At 43.0% G+C, this 16,180-nt stretch overlaps 1 protein-coding gene across 5 annotated transcripts in view; it reads left to right on the top strand.

Moving 5' to 3' along the window:
• The window catches only part of gk5 (glycerol kinase 5), a 91,578-nt gene that overhangs the window by 28,068 nt on the left and 47,330 nt on the right, over nt 1–16,180 (top strand). For 4 of the 5 annotated variants that reach the window (XM_068042575.1, XM_068042577.1, XM_068042578.1 and 1 more), the window contains 2 exons: nt 3,101–3,232; nt 7,529–7,604. In XM_068042575.1, coding sequence (XP_067898676.1) covers nt 3,101–3,232; nt 7,529–7,604 — 208 coding nt within the window. The remainder of the gene's footprint in view (nt 1–3,100; nt 3,233–7,528; nt 7,605–16,180) is intronic. The other variant, XM_068042579.1, reaches the window with a different exon arrangement.

Genomic DNA, 16,180 nt, shown 5'->3' with positions numbered 1-16,180 from the left:
GTGAACCATACTGCAGAACAAGTGGTTATTCTTCATGTGAGAAATATTGAGAGCGTTGGCAGGTTATGTTGTCCTGCAGGTGCTTCATAAGCCAGCTCGATCTGTCCTCCATCCTATGTCCACACATGAATCCAGTGGGCGGGTGGTGGGGGGGGGAAAACACCAGAAAAGGGGGGTAAAAATGGTGGCAGAGGTTATGATTTAAAATTGTTGAACTCAATGTTGAGCCCGGAAGGCTGTAAAGTGCCCAGTTGAAAGATGAGGTGCTGTTCCCCAAGCTTGCATTTAGCTTCATTGCAACACTGTAGCAGGCCAAGGACAGAAAGGTCAGAGCAGGAGCAAGGTGGAGAATTAAAATGACAAGTGACAGGAAACTCTGTCTCAGTTGCGGACTGAACGCAAAGTGGTCAGCCAGTCTGTGTTTAGTCTCCCCAATGTAGAGGAGACCATATTGCAAGTAACGAATACAGTATACTAAATTGAAAAGTACAAATAAATTGCTGTTTCACTTGGAAGGAGTATTTGGGGCCCTGGATGGTGGGAAGGGAGGAGGTAAAAGGGCAGGTGCTGCATTTCCTGTGCTTGTGTGGGGAGATGTTGGCGTGACTGAGAAGTGGACCAGGGTGTCGTGGAGGGAAACGGTCCTTCGGAATGCTGAAAGGGGAAGGGAGTGGAAGATGTGTTTGGTGATATCATGCTGGAGGTGGCAGAAATGGTGGAGGATGATTCATCAAATACAGAGGCTGTTGGAAGGAAATGTAAGGACAAGGGGGATGTTATCATGGTTCTGGGAGGGAGGGGAAGGACTGGGAGCAGATGTGCATGGAATACAGTGGACACTGGTTGAGGGCCGGTCAACCACAGTGGGGTGGTGGGGGTGGAATCCTCGGATGAGGAACAAGACGACATACTAAAGTTCTGGTATGGAATGTTGCGTCGTCCGAGCAGATACTACAGTGAAGGAGAAGCTGGGAGAATGGAATGGGAGGGGGAGATGGCGTAGTGATTATGTCACTAAAGTAGTAATCCAGAGGCCCACATTAGTGCCTTGGTAACACAGGTTCAAATCACACCACAACAGCTGGTGGAATTTAAACTTCATTAATAAAAATCTGGAAGTGAAAACAAGTCTCATAATGGAGCCGTGAAACTATCAATTGTTGTTAAAAACCCATCTGGTGCACTAATGTCTTTTTTTAGGGAAGGAAATCTGCTGTCCTTACCTGAGACTCCAGACCCACGGTAATGTGGTTGATTCTTAACTGTCCTCTGAAATAGCCTAGCAAGCCACTCATTTGTCGAGGGCAGTTAGGGTGGGCAACAAATGCTGGTCTTGCCAGTCACACCCACATCCCATGAAAGAATTTATAAAAAAAAAAGTCCTTGCAGGAGGTGGAGTGTGAGGAAGTGTAGTCCAGGTAGCAGTGGGACTCTGTGGGCTTATTGTGAATATTGGTTGATTGCCTCCATTTGTGGGGATAGACTGAGAATCAAGGAAGAGAAGAATTGGAGATGGACCATGTGAAGGGGTGAGAAGGGTGGAGATTGGAAATAAAATCAATGTAATTTTCCAGTTCAGGGCACGAGTAGGAAGCGGCACCGATAGTCCAATGTATCGTAAGAAGAGACCCATCTTTTTGTTTCTTTACTTGGCTTTGTACCATGAAAGCTTTTGTCACTTACTGTCTCCTGCCTTCTATCCTATCGCAGACCTTCCCTTTTTGTTCTTCTCCCCGCCCCCCCCCCCCCCCCCCCCCAAACCTTTCACTTAGTCAACGTTTCTAACCTTTGCCAGTTCGGATGAAAGGTTGTCAACCTGAAACATGAACTTGGCTTTTCTCTCTACAGATGCTGCCTGAGTGTTTCGGCGGTTTTTTTCCTTTGTTAAAACCACGCAATGCATTCACAATTTTTTTTTAAGTTTATAGTTCCCCCTTCCAATATCAGTCTGCCATCTGTCTGGGTGCATTGGCTAAGGAGTGCCATTACTGCGTTCAGATGTGCTGTATTATCCTTCTGGCAATGAGAATAAGCGGTCATTGGAAGATCTTTGCAGTTTTGCTCTCCCATTTAAGTAACTAAATTTATTCTGATACTCTGGTCCTACCAATTTAACAATGGCATACTCAATTTAGGATGAATTGGCATTCATGTGCTAATATCACATGTTAAAGTTTCCAATCCTTTTTTTCTTGGCTGCATCAGAAGTGAGAGTTTATCATAAACGGAATATGTTGCATGAGCCTCCCTCATGTACAAATCTAGCTCGACATCTCATGCCTTCTTTTACCATCACACCATTTTCTCCTTCCCAATCGTCCTGTAGCAGAAAGAAGATCCCAAAGGCTACTATTACCAAAGACTTATTTTATTTGGAGACTGAAAACAGTTCATCTTACTTTCTCTGATCAGATTTAAACTTCTGTGGGGTTTCACAATAGGCTCAACTACTGTTATCTGTGGCACTCTGTGTTCTTTTCATTAGGTAATTAAAGGTCAGTTCATTCTTTTATAGTACAATTTATGTTTGAGTTTAGTACAAAAGTCGAGATGTTTTCAGTTAGAATTTTCTTTAAATCTGGTTCTGAGTGTTAATTTTGAAAAACTTTGTATTCAACTTGTGTGGGAAACGTTTGAAAATTGTTCTTGATGTGGATTTTGAAGATTTTGTGTAATTTGGTTTCCATCTTTCTCATCCCAAAGCTATGTGGAAATTCTTCCAAGACATCTGACCTCTGCCTCAAGTCCTGCTCAGTTTCGCAATAAAATTATTTGCTGCAGAAGGCTGTTAAATAACTTGCTTGCTTCTTGATGTGCATTTGGAATATTCACTTTTTTGGCAGCTTCTAAATTGTGTGGGAAGGTAGAATTTTGTGCCAATTTCCACCACGTTTGCCGATGGGAATGGGAGCAAGAAATGAGCAAGCTTCACTCCAGAAAACGCCACTTTGATTCTTCAGCAAAGTGTTTGCATCAGGCCCAAAGATTTAACTGTAGATCTGTTCTGACTTGCATAAAATTCATCTAGATATCTGACCATGAGTTGATGAATTGCACATCTTTAAGAATAATTGACTCCTCTTCCTTGCTTTCAATGTAGCTGGTTCATAAAGCCAGTGGATTGCTCCACTTTCTGACCAGGCAGAAACGTTTCTTAGCTGCAAGTGTGATCCATTTCTCCACACAGCATGTGTCCGTCCGTTTAGCCTGGGTTCTCCAACATCTAAAACAGGTAAGAAAATGGACCGTTTGGATGTTGTGCTGAGAGGACTCCCTCAGGGCTGCTACAATGTGTCTGTAATGGTTAAAAATTGAAAATCCCACAGAAAGAACCAGTGCCCTTAGTGCGTAATACCATTAGCATCAAAAATACTGAGATGGTGAGGCAAACCAAGTCAGCATGATTAGGTATTAATAGAAAGAACTTTCTATTATGTAATGCTTTTCAGGACCAAGACATCCTAAAGCACCTTACAGGCAATAAAATACTTTGGACGTGTAGTCACTTTTTTTGTAATGTCATAAATTTCATGGATGCTTCACAGTCACATGCTGCCATTTCCACATTATCTAATTTTATAGTTTGTCTGAAAATTACATTCATTTCCACATGTGCATTCAAGGATCATTTTTAGTAATCTATAATTTCAACTAGTTAGAGGCAGAGATGAGGCTTGACATAGCCTTCGGATGTCCGACACACTCTCCTCATTGCTATTCCTTCCTTCCTTTGATCTTGTATCAGCTTGATCAATCCAATCAAAGTCCCATATTATTTGGTAGTTCTTATTCTGTGTATTTTTAGCCCCTTTGTTACTCAAACAATCCTTCTGGCATTTAGTGAAGTTGTGCACTCTTTTTACTCCTACCATTTTATTCTCCCTATTGTATGAGCCACACAAAAGCAGAGCTTACTTTCCAATGATTTTAGTCTATAGAGGTGTTGGTGTAGCTAATAGGATGGTATACCATTAACTGATTCAGAAATCCACTTGTGTGCTATCCTTACACTAGTTCTGGTACTTCCTCCAGCCCTATGCCCTGGCGACCACACTCTACTTTTATGACACTGGCCTATTGTGCATATCTGCTTGCCTCTGCTCTACCGTTGGTAGCTGTCGTACCTGTCCTCTTTGGAATTCTTTTCAGTCATCTCCTTGCTGCTACACCTCAGCATTTTCAAAACGCTCCTCCAAGCTAACCTCTTTGACCAAACCTCAGTCCGCTCCTCTAACAACTCTCCATCTGTTCCTCCTCCCAGACCCTCTGAAACTTTGCTATATTAGCTGAGTTATTGCATGCAGAAGATTGAAGGGAGAGGGGAAGGAGTGACTTGTGGAAAGAGTTGGATTCAAATCAGTGACACATTAAGAGTTATATGAAAAGTGGAAAATGTTAGAAAAGAACTAGCTTTTTTTTTGCCCATGAATGATGTCATGGGCGAATTTACTGTTATAATTTAAATCTGGTAGTTGCAATTCCTCTTTTTATTTATAATAAGATTGCTGCCTCAGCTTTTGTATTAAGTACCAACTTTAATCAACTTATTGTAAAACCTAATAACCTTTTGAAATGCCACAATGTCTTTATATTGTCAGGGAATACCGGGGAGGGGAGAGGAAGGGAAGGAAATATCCATCATGGTCCAGAATGTAAAAACAGAACATGCCCACAAATAATATAACTCAGACAATTTTACTGACCAATATTTGAGGGACCAGCTGGATCTAATTAGTTTCTGTATTAACACACAGAACGCTGTTGCGTTCTTGGTATTTTTTTCCTAATTTTAAATGTGGTGGCAAAGAAATCTCATTTCCAATGTGGGTGTCTTGTACTTGTTAGGCGAAGAGTTAATTATAGAGTATGCTGGTGGTCTTTCAAACGGTAGAGATGAAAAAGGCCGATTAGCCACATCTTGAATCCTCCATCTAGAAAGACTCTGCCGTCTGTTTCTCATCTGGGGCATGGTCTGAAAATTAGAACCAGACCTTTCAGGGGTGAAAATAGGAAAAGCTTCCACCCTTTTGTGTTCAGAAGTTTGAAATACACTTGCAAATGGAAATTGATGCTAGATCAATTAATTTTAAATCTGAGTATGATGGATTTTTGTTAACCAAAGGTATTAAGGGATATGGGAGTTAGATCACTGATCAGGCAGAACAAGCTCGAGGGGCTAAGTGACCCACACCTCTGCCTATGTTCCCATGTCTACATCTCTAGCCACCAACTCCCACAGTGTACATGGTTTCTCAAATATTTAAAGCACAAAGTCCCTTCCATTTGTGTTCATTTTGTATAAGGAAGAACCTCTTTATCAGTCCAAGATTTGTCTTTTACTAATTGGAACCAATGTCTCCTTGTCCTGTCAAAATGTTGTATTTTAGTGTTGTGTTCTGGATCTACTTTTTCTATAGTGTTTATCTTGTATGGAAAAAAAATAGTAATTTCTTGGGCACCTGTTTTCAAGGTTGGAAGGACCAGGTTGCTGTAATCTTTCCCCATAACTGTTCCTTGATGCTAAGGACCAATCTTGTGGCTTTTCTGCATTCCCTGAAGGCTTAAGTATCTCCCTTGTGTCTTGGTGTCTAGAAATGGGCATTGTCCTCAAGGTGTGGTCTGACCAGAGCAGTGGATAGTATGGCTCTCTCTTACTTGTTCATTACTGTTTTGATTATGTAATTCTGGCTTGTGGTCCATATTGATGTCCATTTTAAAATTCTTAGGTCTGTTACATTGCACTATTTTCTGGCAGTAGTCAAAACTTTATCAAAAAGATGTTAAAGATAACCAGATAAAAGCCACATTTAGTTTTTTTTATATGAAATTTGTGTGACCGGAGCAAGTTTATGAATGAATGTGCAGCTCTCTGGTGGCACAAAAGGGTATTGCAACTCAGTTTGTGTCCTATATCCTGCAAATTCTGCCTAGTTACAGGAAAACTTGTAAGAATGGAACACAAAAAGACCATTCAGCCTATCAAATCTGTTCCCATCAATGTAGAAGAACTGCAGTCTTCTCTGGGCAACTTACTTATGGTGGCAACCAATCAAAAGCCAAGTCTGCAAGGTGATCTTTAGAATTCTCTATCCCAGAGAGCTGTGGAAGCTCAATCATTGAGCATGTTCAAGAAATTGATAGATATCTGGATACTAATGACATCAGGGATATGGGGATAGCACAGGGAAGTGGTGTTGAGGTAGATAATCAGCCATGATCTAATTGAATGGTGGAGCTGGCTCGATGGGCTGAATGGCCTACTCCTCCTATGTTCCTATGATTAAAGCCCTGAGTTTTAAGTTGAAAAGTTCTACAATTTTTTTTTATCAGTTAGATGTGTAAACCATCTAATCTAATTACAGATTTAAATAAGTAGGTGGCTCCATACCAATCCTGGAGTTGTCAATACAGATACAGAAATCACAGATCTGTCTAAATAACATTTGCCCTTTGCATGATATTGTACAGTTATCTCCCTCCAAAAGTCTGCTGTTAATCTTAAAATGGAAGTATAGACTGCGTATAAAATCTGGAATTGAAAGCTAGTCTCAGTAATGGTACCATTACTATCATCGATTGTCATAAAAACCCATCTGGTTCACTGATGCCCTTTAGGGAAGGAAATCTGCTGTCCTGACCTGGTCTGGCCTACATGTGACTCCACAAAACAATATCTTTGACTCTTAACTGCCCTCTGAAATGGCCCAGCCAGCAATGCCTACATCCCACGAAGGAATTTAAAAAAAAACCCTACTCTGTTTCAACATGGCTACCAATGGTGAAAGAAGAGGTTACAAGTTGAGGATATAATTGAGCATTTCATGAAGCACATTAGAATATAATCCATGCCAGGAATGGCTAGCATCTCCTTTGTAGTCAGGGGCTGTAACATATGTGAGCATCTGAATTCAAGAAGAAAACTTTTTAAAGTTGTCTGATACACTGTTACTGTTGTGATGGGAGTGTGACAACAGAAAATGCTGGAAATACACAGCAGGTTAGGCAGCATCTGTGGAGAGAAAAAGGTCTGTGACCTTGTCATCAGAATTCTGACTCGCTGAGTATTTCCAGCATTTTCTGTTTTTGTTCTAGATTTTCAGCATTCACGGTATTTTGCTTTTGTATTAGTAACCGTGTACGGTTGAATTTCTTCAGTTACTAGAAGTGAAGAGATTTTCGTGTTTTTCAGAGGCAGTCTCTCATACTATCTTTTTTAACAAAGGTATAAGCCTCCCCAGTGAAAGAAATCTCAATTCTACTTTCTGGAGGTAGTTGTAGGGTACAGGAACACCATGATTTCTCCATCTTTGTATGGGGTTCTGTATTTGTGATTCATTTTGGTGCGTTACATTCTACAATCTGTGATCTAGTTGGTCCTTCTGAAGACAGGAACTATCATTTAACATTAGGAAAGCCCTCTTGTATTTACTAACCCATAAAAGGGAGTGAAGGGACACTATTGCAAGAGTATTTTACTTTTTGAAGCTGTGACATTGCTATATATTCTACTAAAGGCATCTCCTTACAGGTTCAAGATGCTGTTGCTGAAGAAAACTGCTGTTTCGGTACCATTGATACATGGCTGCTTTACAAACTGACAAAAGGTAAGGTTGGCCTTGAAAGCAAATGTTAAATTACCTTAAACAAAAGGGCAGTGAATCACAGAATCACATAATTGCAGCATCGTTGCAGTGCAGAAGGAGGCCATTCGGCCCATCGTGTCAGTACCGGTTCTCCAAAAGAGCAATTCCCTCAGTTCCATTCCCCTGCCTTTTCCCCATACCGCTGCACATTCGTCCTTTTTATATAACTGTCTAATTTCCTTTTGAATGCTTCAATTGAATCTGCCTCCACCACGTTCTCAGGCAGTGCATTCCAGATCTTAACCACTTGCTGCATGAAAAGGTTTTTCCAGATGTCACTTTTGCTTCTCTTACCAAATACTTTAAATCCGTGCCCTCTCATTCTCTATCCTTTCGCGAGTGGGAACTGTTTCTCTCTATCTATTCTGTCCAGACCCAATATTTTGAATAGCTCTATCAAATCACCTCTCAACCTTCTCTTCTCCAAGGAACACAGTCGTAACCTCTCCAATCTATCTTCATAACTGAAATTCCTCATCGCTGAAACCATTCTCGTGAATCTTTTCTGTACTGTCTCCAATGCCCTCACGTCTTTCCTAAAGTGCGTTGCCCAGAATTCGATGCAATACTCCAGCTGAAGCCGAAATAGCATCTTATACAAGTTCAACACAACTTCCTTGCTCTTGTACTCTATGCCCCTATTAATAAAGACCAGGACACTCTATGCTTTATTGACTACTCTCTCAACCTGTCCTGCCACCTTCAATGACTTATGCACAAAAACACCTAGGTTCCTCTGCTCCTGAACCCCCCCTTTAGAATTGTACCCTTTTATTCTATATTGTGTCTCCATGTTGTTCCTATCAAAATGAATCACTTCACATTTCTCTGCATTGAACTTCATCTGCCACCTGTCTGCTAATTCCACTGTCCTTTTGAAGTTCTGCTCTATCCTCCTCACAGTTCACAATGCTTCCAAGTTTCGTATCATCTGCAAACTTTGAAATTGTGTCCTGTACACCAAGGTCTAGGTCATTAATATATATCGGGAAAAGCAAGGGTTCCAACACTGACTCCTGGGGAACTCCACGACAAACCTTCCTCCAGCCAAAAAATTTCCATTAACCACTACTGTTTCCTGTCACTCAGCCAATTTTGTATTCATGTTGCTACCGTCCCTTTTATTCCATGAGCTATAAGTTTGCTCACAAGTCTGTTGTGTGGCACTTTATCAAACTTCTTTCAGAAGTCAGTGTATGCCACATCAACAGTATTGCCCTCATCAACCCTCTCTGTTATCTTCTAAAATAAACTCCAGCAAGTTAATTAAACATGATTTTCCCTTACGAAATCCATGCTGGCTTTCCTTAATTAACTCACATTTGTCCATGTGACTATTGATTGATTTTTGTCCCAAATTATTATTATTATTTTTTTTTTTTTTTAGAAGTTTTCCCACCACCGAAGTTGAACTGAGTGGCCTGTAATTGTTGGGCTTATCTTTACACCCTTTTTTGAACAAGGGTGTAATGGTTCCAATTCTCGAGTCCTCTGGCACCGCCCCTGAGTCTAAGGAAGACTGAAAAGTTATGGCCAATGACTCTGATTTCCACCCTCACTTCCCTCAGTATCCTTGGATGCATCTCATCTGGTCCTGGTGTTTTATCCACTTTAAGTACAGACAGTCTATCTAATACTACTTTATCAATTTTAAACCCCTCCAGTGTTTGGCTTACCTCCTCTTTCAACATTGCCTGGGTTGCTGCATCTTCCTTGGTAAAGACAGATGCAAAGTATTCATTTAATCCCTCAGCTATGCCCTCTGCCTCCATGTGTAAATCCCCTTTCTGGTCCATAATCGGCCCCACTCCTCTTTTTGCCACCCTCTTACTATTTATATGCCTATAGAAAACTTTGGGAGTTCCTTTTAATGCTAGCTGCCAGTCTCTTTTCATGCTCCCTCTTTGCTACTCTTATTTGCTTTTTCACTTCCCCTCTGGACTTCCTATATTCAGCCTAGCTTGCAATAGTATTTTCTACCTGGCATCTGTAAGAAACATACTTTTTCTTTTTTGTCTTAATCTCTACTTCTTTTGTCATTCAGGGACTCTGGATTTGTTTATCCTACTTTTCCACTTCGAGGGAACATAACTCGACTGTGCCAGAACTATCTCTTCTTTGAAGGTAGCCCATTGTTCATCTACTGGTTTTCCTGCCAGTTTTTGACTCTAATTTATTCACCCCAGCTCCATTCTTACCCCATTGAAGTTGGCCTTCCCCCAGTTCATTATTCTTACCCTGGATTGCTCTTTGCCCTTTTCCATAGTCAGCCTAAACCTTATGATACAACGATCACTATCCCCTAAATGCTGTCTTATTGATACTTGGTCCACCTCATTCCCAAGAGCCAGGTCTAGCAGTGCCTCCTTTCTCGCTGTAGAAAACTTTTCTGAACACACTCTAGGAACTCTTGCCCCTCACTGCACTTTACACTACTATTATCCCAGTCTATGATTGGATAATTAAAGTCCCCCATTGTAACTACCCTATAATTTTTGCATCTCTCTGTAATATCCTTACAAATTTGTTCCTCCGTGCCCTTACCACTAGCTGGTGGCCTATAGACAACACCAAACAATTTAACTGCATTTTTTTGTTTTCGTTCTAGCCAAATTGATTCTGTCCTCGACCCCTCTGGGATGTTCTTTTACTCCAGCACTGCAATGCTTTCCTTAATCAATACCGCCACCCTCCCCCTTTTTTCCCTTTTCCTATCTTTCCTGAAAACCTTGTATCCAGGAATATTTAACACCCAGTCCTGCCCTCCTTTGAGCCAGGTCTCTGTTATAGCCACAACATTGTATTTCCACATGGCAATCTGCACCTCTACCTCACCAGTCTTATTAACCATGCTCCATGCATTCGCATACATGCACATTAATCCTGATTCAGACTTTATTACTTTCTCCCTTACTCTGACCCCACCTAATAACTTACTATTCCCTACTCCCGTGCTATCTATCTTCGCCCAGTATTCTTTGCACCTTGGTATTCCTCTCTCATACTTGCTCCTGGGTTCCCACACCCCAAACAAGTTACCACATGTGCTTCCCTCCAATCTGAGCTCCTTCTCCGGTTCCCATCTCCCTGACTATTTAGTTTAAACCCTCCCCAACAGTACTAGCAAATCTCCCTGCGAGGATATTCATCCCAGTCCTGCTAAGATGCAACCCGTTCATCTTGTACAGGTCCCACCTGCCCCAGAACTGGTCCAAATGTCTCTGAAATCTGATCCCCTCCCTCTTACAACAGTTCTGCAGCCATGTTTTTAATTTCTCAATTCTCCTATTCCTTTGCTAACTTGCACGTGGGACTGGGAGTAATCCTAAAATTACTTTTGAGGTCCTGCTTTTCGATCTCCTTCCAAGCTCCCTAAGATCTGCTGTTAGGACCTCACCCCCCTTCTTACCTATGTCATTGGTACCAATGTGGACCACGATCTCTGGCTGTTCACCCTACCCCCGAAGAATGACCGAAGAAAGCCGCTCCGTGACATTCTTGACCAGGAAGGCAACAAACCATCCTGGAGTCACTTTTTTACTGCTGCAGAACGTCATCTGTTTCCCTTGACGAACGAATTCCCTTTCATTACTGCTCTTCCACTCTTCTCCCTCCCCTGCTATGCAGCTGAGCCACCTGTGGTGCCGCAAACTTGGCTCTGACTGCACTCCTCTGAGGAACCATCACCCTCACCAGTATCCAAAATGGAAAACCGATTAGGGAGTGAGATCATATCCGGGGACTCCTGCACTACCTGCCTGGCAGTCACCCATTCCCTATCTGTCTGCATGCTCCTAACCTGCGGTGTGACCACCTCCCTAAATGTGCTAGCCACGTAGTCCTCCACCTTACGGATGCACAACAGTGACTCCAGCCGCTGCTAGAGTTCTGAAAACCAGAGCTCGAGCTTCTGTAGTCAGTGACCCTGCCTGCAGGTCCCTGTCTAGGAGACATGGTGCGTACATGACTTGCCACATGCCACCGGCTGTACATTCCACTCGGCAGAGCTACCCAGCCATACCTTAACTTTACAGACTATTTATTATAAGTAGAATAGCTTTCCAGGTACTCTCCAAACAGCTCCTTCCACTGCACTGAAGCAAGAACCAAATACTGGAGGGTTAAAAAGGTAGAATAAAAAGTAAAAAAAAAATGGAGCCCTTCCTTTTCCCCCCCCCCCCCCCCCACCCTTCAGAAAACTCGCTACTGACCAAACTCGAATATCCATACTCTGATTCCAATCTGCACTCTTTGAAGCAGCAAATTCAATACGATAATCCAATTCAAACTATTTGAGGCAAAAATTATGAATTGAGCAACTTTCCCTAGTTTTGTACACAACCCACATAATCAATGCAAAAACAAGAAATGCTGGAATCACTCAGCAGGTCTGGCAGCATCTGTGGAAAGAGAAGCAGAGTTAACGTTTCGGGTCAGTGACCCTTCTTCGGAACTGAAGAAGGGTCACTGACCCGAAACGTTAACTCTGCTTCTCTTTCCACAGATGCTGCCAGACCTGCTGAGTGATTCCAGCATTTCTTGTTTTTGTTTCAGATTTCCAGCATCCGCAGTATTTTGCTTTTATTTTAGTGTCACATAATCAATGGTTGTTCACCCCATGCATATCTATAGGCTGTTGATAAGTGCCTGCACTGTGAAGTATGATGGGCGGCACAGTGGCGCAGTGGTTAGCACCGCAGCCTCACAGCTCCAGGGACCCGGGTTCAATTCTGGGTACTGTCTGTGCGGAGTTTGCAAGTTCTCGCTGTGTCTGCGTGGGTTTTCGCCGGGTGCTCCGGTTTCCTCCCGCATCCAAAGACTTGCAGGAGATAGGTAAATTGGCCGTTGTAAATTGCCCCTAGTGTAGGGAGGTGATAGGGAATATGGGATTACTGTCGGGTTAGTATAAATGGGTGGTTGTTGGTTGGCACAGACTCGGTGGGCCGAAGGGCCTGTTTCAGTGCTGTATCTCTAAATAAAAAAAAAATAAAAACATCATGATTGACTCAAATTTCACAATCTTTATAAAACAACCAATGAGTAATACTTAAAATGTTACCACAACACAAAGGCCTTCATTATCTCTCAATGTTCCATTCATCCCTGAAGATTAAGTCCTTTGGGGAGCTACGTTGCCCTCTTACTTGGCCCAATTGGCATATAAAATTAAAATTCATAATCTAATCAAGTTGGATATGTGCTTCTATGCCCATTATGTGTTACCAATAATTCATTTGAGCTATCAAAAACACTTCTAAATTGATCTAAAGTATAAAACCGATAAATAAGTTTTGGTAACGTGGAAAAAGTATTATCATGGACCTGGTATTTTAGAGAAGTATCTTTTTAACTGTGTCCTAAACTTTTAAACCAGCTTGTGAAATGATTTTCAGTGGTGTGTATCATTACTCACATTGGAACATGCAGATTTTGGAAGAGCAAAGCATGATTTTGCAATTCAACACACAGGGAACCAAAATGCCGATTGATTCAGCAGTTGCAATACCTCTTTTATTCAAATCATGGGATGTTGGTGTCACTGGCAAGGCCAGCATTTGTTGCCCATCCCTAATTGCCCTTGAGAAGGTGGTGGTGAGCTACCTCCTTGAACTGCTGCAGTCCATCTGATGTGTAGGTGCACCCATAGTGCTGATGGGGGGAGGGAGTTCCAGGATTTTGATCCTGCAACAGTGAAGGAATGACTATATAGTTCCAAGTCAGGATGGTGTATGGTTTGGAGGGGAACTTGCAGGTGGTGATGTTCCCGCACGTCTGTTGCCCTTGTCCTTCTAGGTGGAAGAGGTTGTGAGTTTGGAAGGTGCTGTCAAAGGAGTCTGTGAGGAAGGTTAGACAGTTGACAGGGCAAAGTTGCAGCCAGTATGATGGGTTGAAGTGTGTCTATTTTAACGCAAGAAGTGTCAGGAATAATGGTGATGAACTTCGAGCTTGGATCAGTACCTGGAGCTACGATGTTGTGGCCATTACGGAGACTTGGATATCACAGGGGCAGGAATGGATGTTGGATGTTTCAAAAGGAATAGGGAGGGAGGTAAAAGAGGTGGGGGAGTGGCATTGCTAATCAGGGATAGTATCACAGCTGCAGAAAGGGAGGTCGTCGAGGAGGGTTTGTCTACTGAGTCAGTATGGGTGGAAGTCAGAAACAGGAAAGGAGCAGTCACTTTATTGGGAGTTTTCTATAGACCCCCCAATAGCAACAGAGACACGGAGGAACAGATTGGGAGGCAGATTTTGGAAAGGTGCAGAAGTAACAGCGTTGTTGTCATGGGTGACTTCAACTTCCCTAATATTGATTGGAACCTCCTTAGTGCAAATAGTTTGGATGGAGCAGATTTTGTCAGGTGTGTCCAGGAAGGTTTCCTGACTCAATATGTAGATAGGCCGACTCGGGGGGAGGCTATATTGGATTTGGTGCTTGGCAACGAACCAAGCCAGGTGGCAGATCTCTCGGTGGGAGAGCATTTCGGTGATAGTGATCACAACTCCCTGACCTTTACTATAGTCATGGAGAGGGATAGGAGCAGACGGGATGGGAAAATATTTAATTGGGGGAGGGGGAATTACAATGCTATTAGGCAGGAACTGGGGAGCATAAATTGGGAACAGATGTTCTCGGAAATGCACGACAGAAATGTGGAGGTTGTTTAGGGAGCACTTGCCTGCGACTGCTGGATAGGTTTGTCCTGATGAGGCAAGGAAGGGATGGTAGGGTGAAGGAACCTTGGATGACAAGAGATGTGGAACAGCTAGTCAAGAGGAAGAAGGAAGCTTACTTAAGGTTGAGGAAGCAAGGATCAGACAGGGCTCCAGAGGGTTACAAGGTAGCCAGGAAGGAACTGAAGAATGGACTTAGGAGAGCTAGAAGGGGACATGAAAAAGTCTAGGCGGGTAGGATTAAGGAAAATCCCAAGGCGTTCTACACTTATGTGAGGAACAAGAGGATGGCCAGAGTGCGGGTAGGGCCGATCAGGGATAGTGGAGGGAATTTGTGCCTGGAGTCGGAGGAGGTAGGGGGGGTCCTTAATGAATACTTTGCTTCAGTATTCACTAGTGAGAGGGACCTGGACGTTTGTGAGGACAGTGTGAAACAGGCTGATATGCTCGAACAGGTTGATGTTAAGAAGGAGGATGTGCTGGAAATTTTGAAAGACATGAGGATAGATAAATCCCCGGGGCCAGATGGGATATACCCAAGGTTATTACGGGAAGCGAGGGAAGAGATTGCCGTGCCTTTGGCGATGATCTTTGCGTCCTCACTGTCCACTGGAGTAGTACCAGATGATTGGAGGGTGGCATATGTTATTCCCTTGTTCAAGAAAGGGAATAGGGATAACCCTGGGAATTACAGACCAGTCAGTCTTACGTTGGTGGGCAGATTATTGGAGAGGATTCTGAGAGACAGGATTTATGATTACTTGGAAAAGCATGGTTTGATTAGAGACAGTCAGCATGGCTTTGTGAGGGGCAGGTCATGCCTCACAAGCCTTATTGAATTCTTTGAGGATGTGACAAAATACATTCAAGCAAGAGCAGTGGATGTGGTGTATATGGATTTTAGCAAGGCGTTTGATAAGGTTCCCCATGGTAGGCTCATTCAGAAAGTAAGGAGGCATGGGATACAGGGAAATTTGGCTGTCTGGATACAGATTTGGCTGGCCCATAGAAGACAGAGGGTGGTAGTAGATGGAGAGTATTCAGCCTGGAGCTCGGTGACCAGTGGTATTCCGAAAAGATCTGTTCTGGGACCTCTGCTCTTTGTGATTTTTATACATGACTTGGATGAGGAAGTGGAAGGCTGGGTTAGTACGTTTGCCGATGACACGAAGATTGCTGGAGTTGTGGATAGTGTGGAAGGCTGTTGTAGGTTGCAACGGGACATTGACAGGATGCAGAGCTGGGCTGAGAAGTGGCAGATGGAGTTCAACCTGGAAAAGTGTGAAGTGATTCATTTTGGAAGGTCGAATTTGAATGCAGAATACAGGCTTAAAGACAGGATTCTTGGTAGTGTGGAGGAACAGAGGGATCTTGGGGTCCATGTCCATAGATCGCTCAAAGTTGCCACCCAAGTTGATAGGGTTGTTAAGAAGGCGTATGGGGTGTTGGCTTTCATTAACAGGGGGATTGAGTTTAAGAACTGCGAGGTTATGCTGCAGCTCTATAAAGCCCTGGTTAGACCACACTTGGAATATTGTGTTCAGTTCTGGTCGCCTCATTATAGGAAGGATGTGGAAGCTTCAGAGGGTGCAGAGGAGATTTACCAGGATGCTGCCTGGACTGGAGGGCATGTTTTATGAAAGGTTGAGGGAGCTAGGGCTTTTCTCATTGGAGCGAAGAAGGATGAGAGGTGACTTGATAGAGGGGTACAAGATGATGAGAGGCATAGATAGAGTGGATAGTCAGAGACTTTTTCCCAGAGCGGAAAGGGCTATCACCAGGGGGCATAATTTTAAGGTGATTGGAGGAAGGTTTAGGGGAGATGTCAGAGGTAGGTTCTTTACACAGAGTGGTGGGTGCGTGGA

Source organism: Heterodontus francisci, chromosome 11 (assembly GCF_036365525.1).
Source record: "Heterodontus francisci isolate sHetFra1 chromosome 11, sHetFra1.hap1, whole genome shotgun sequence".
Taxonomy (NCBI): domain Eukaryota; kingdom Metazoa; phylum Chordata; class Chondrichthyes; order Heterodontiformes; family Heterodontidae; genus Heterodontus; species Heterodontus francisci.
This window is presented reverse-complemented; position numbering and strand designations above follow the sequence as displayed.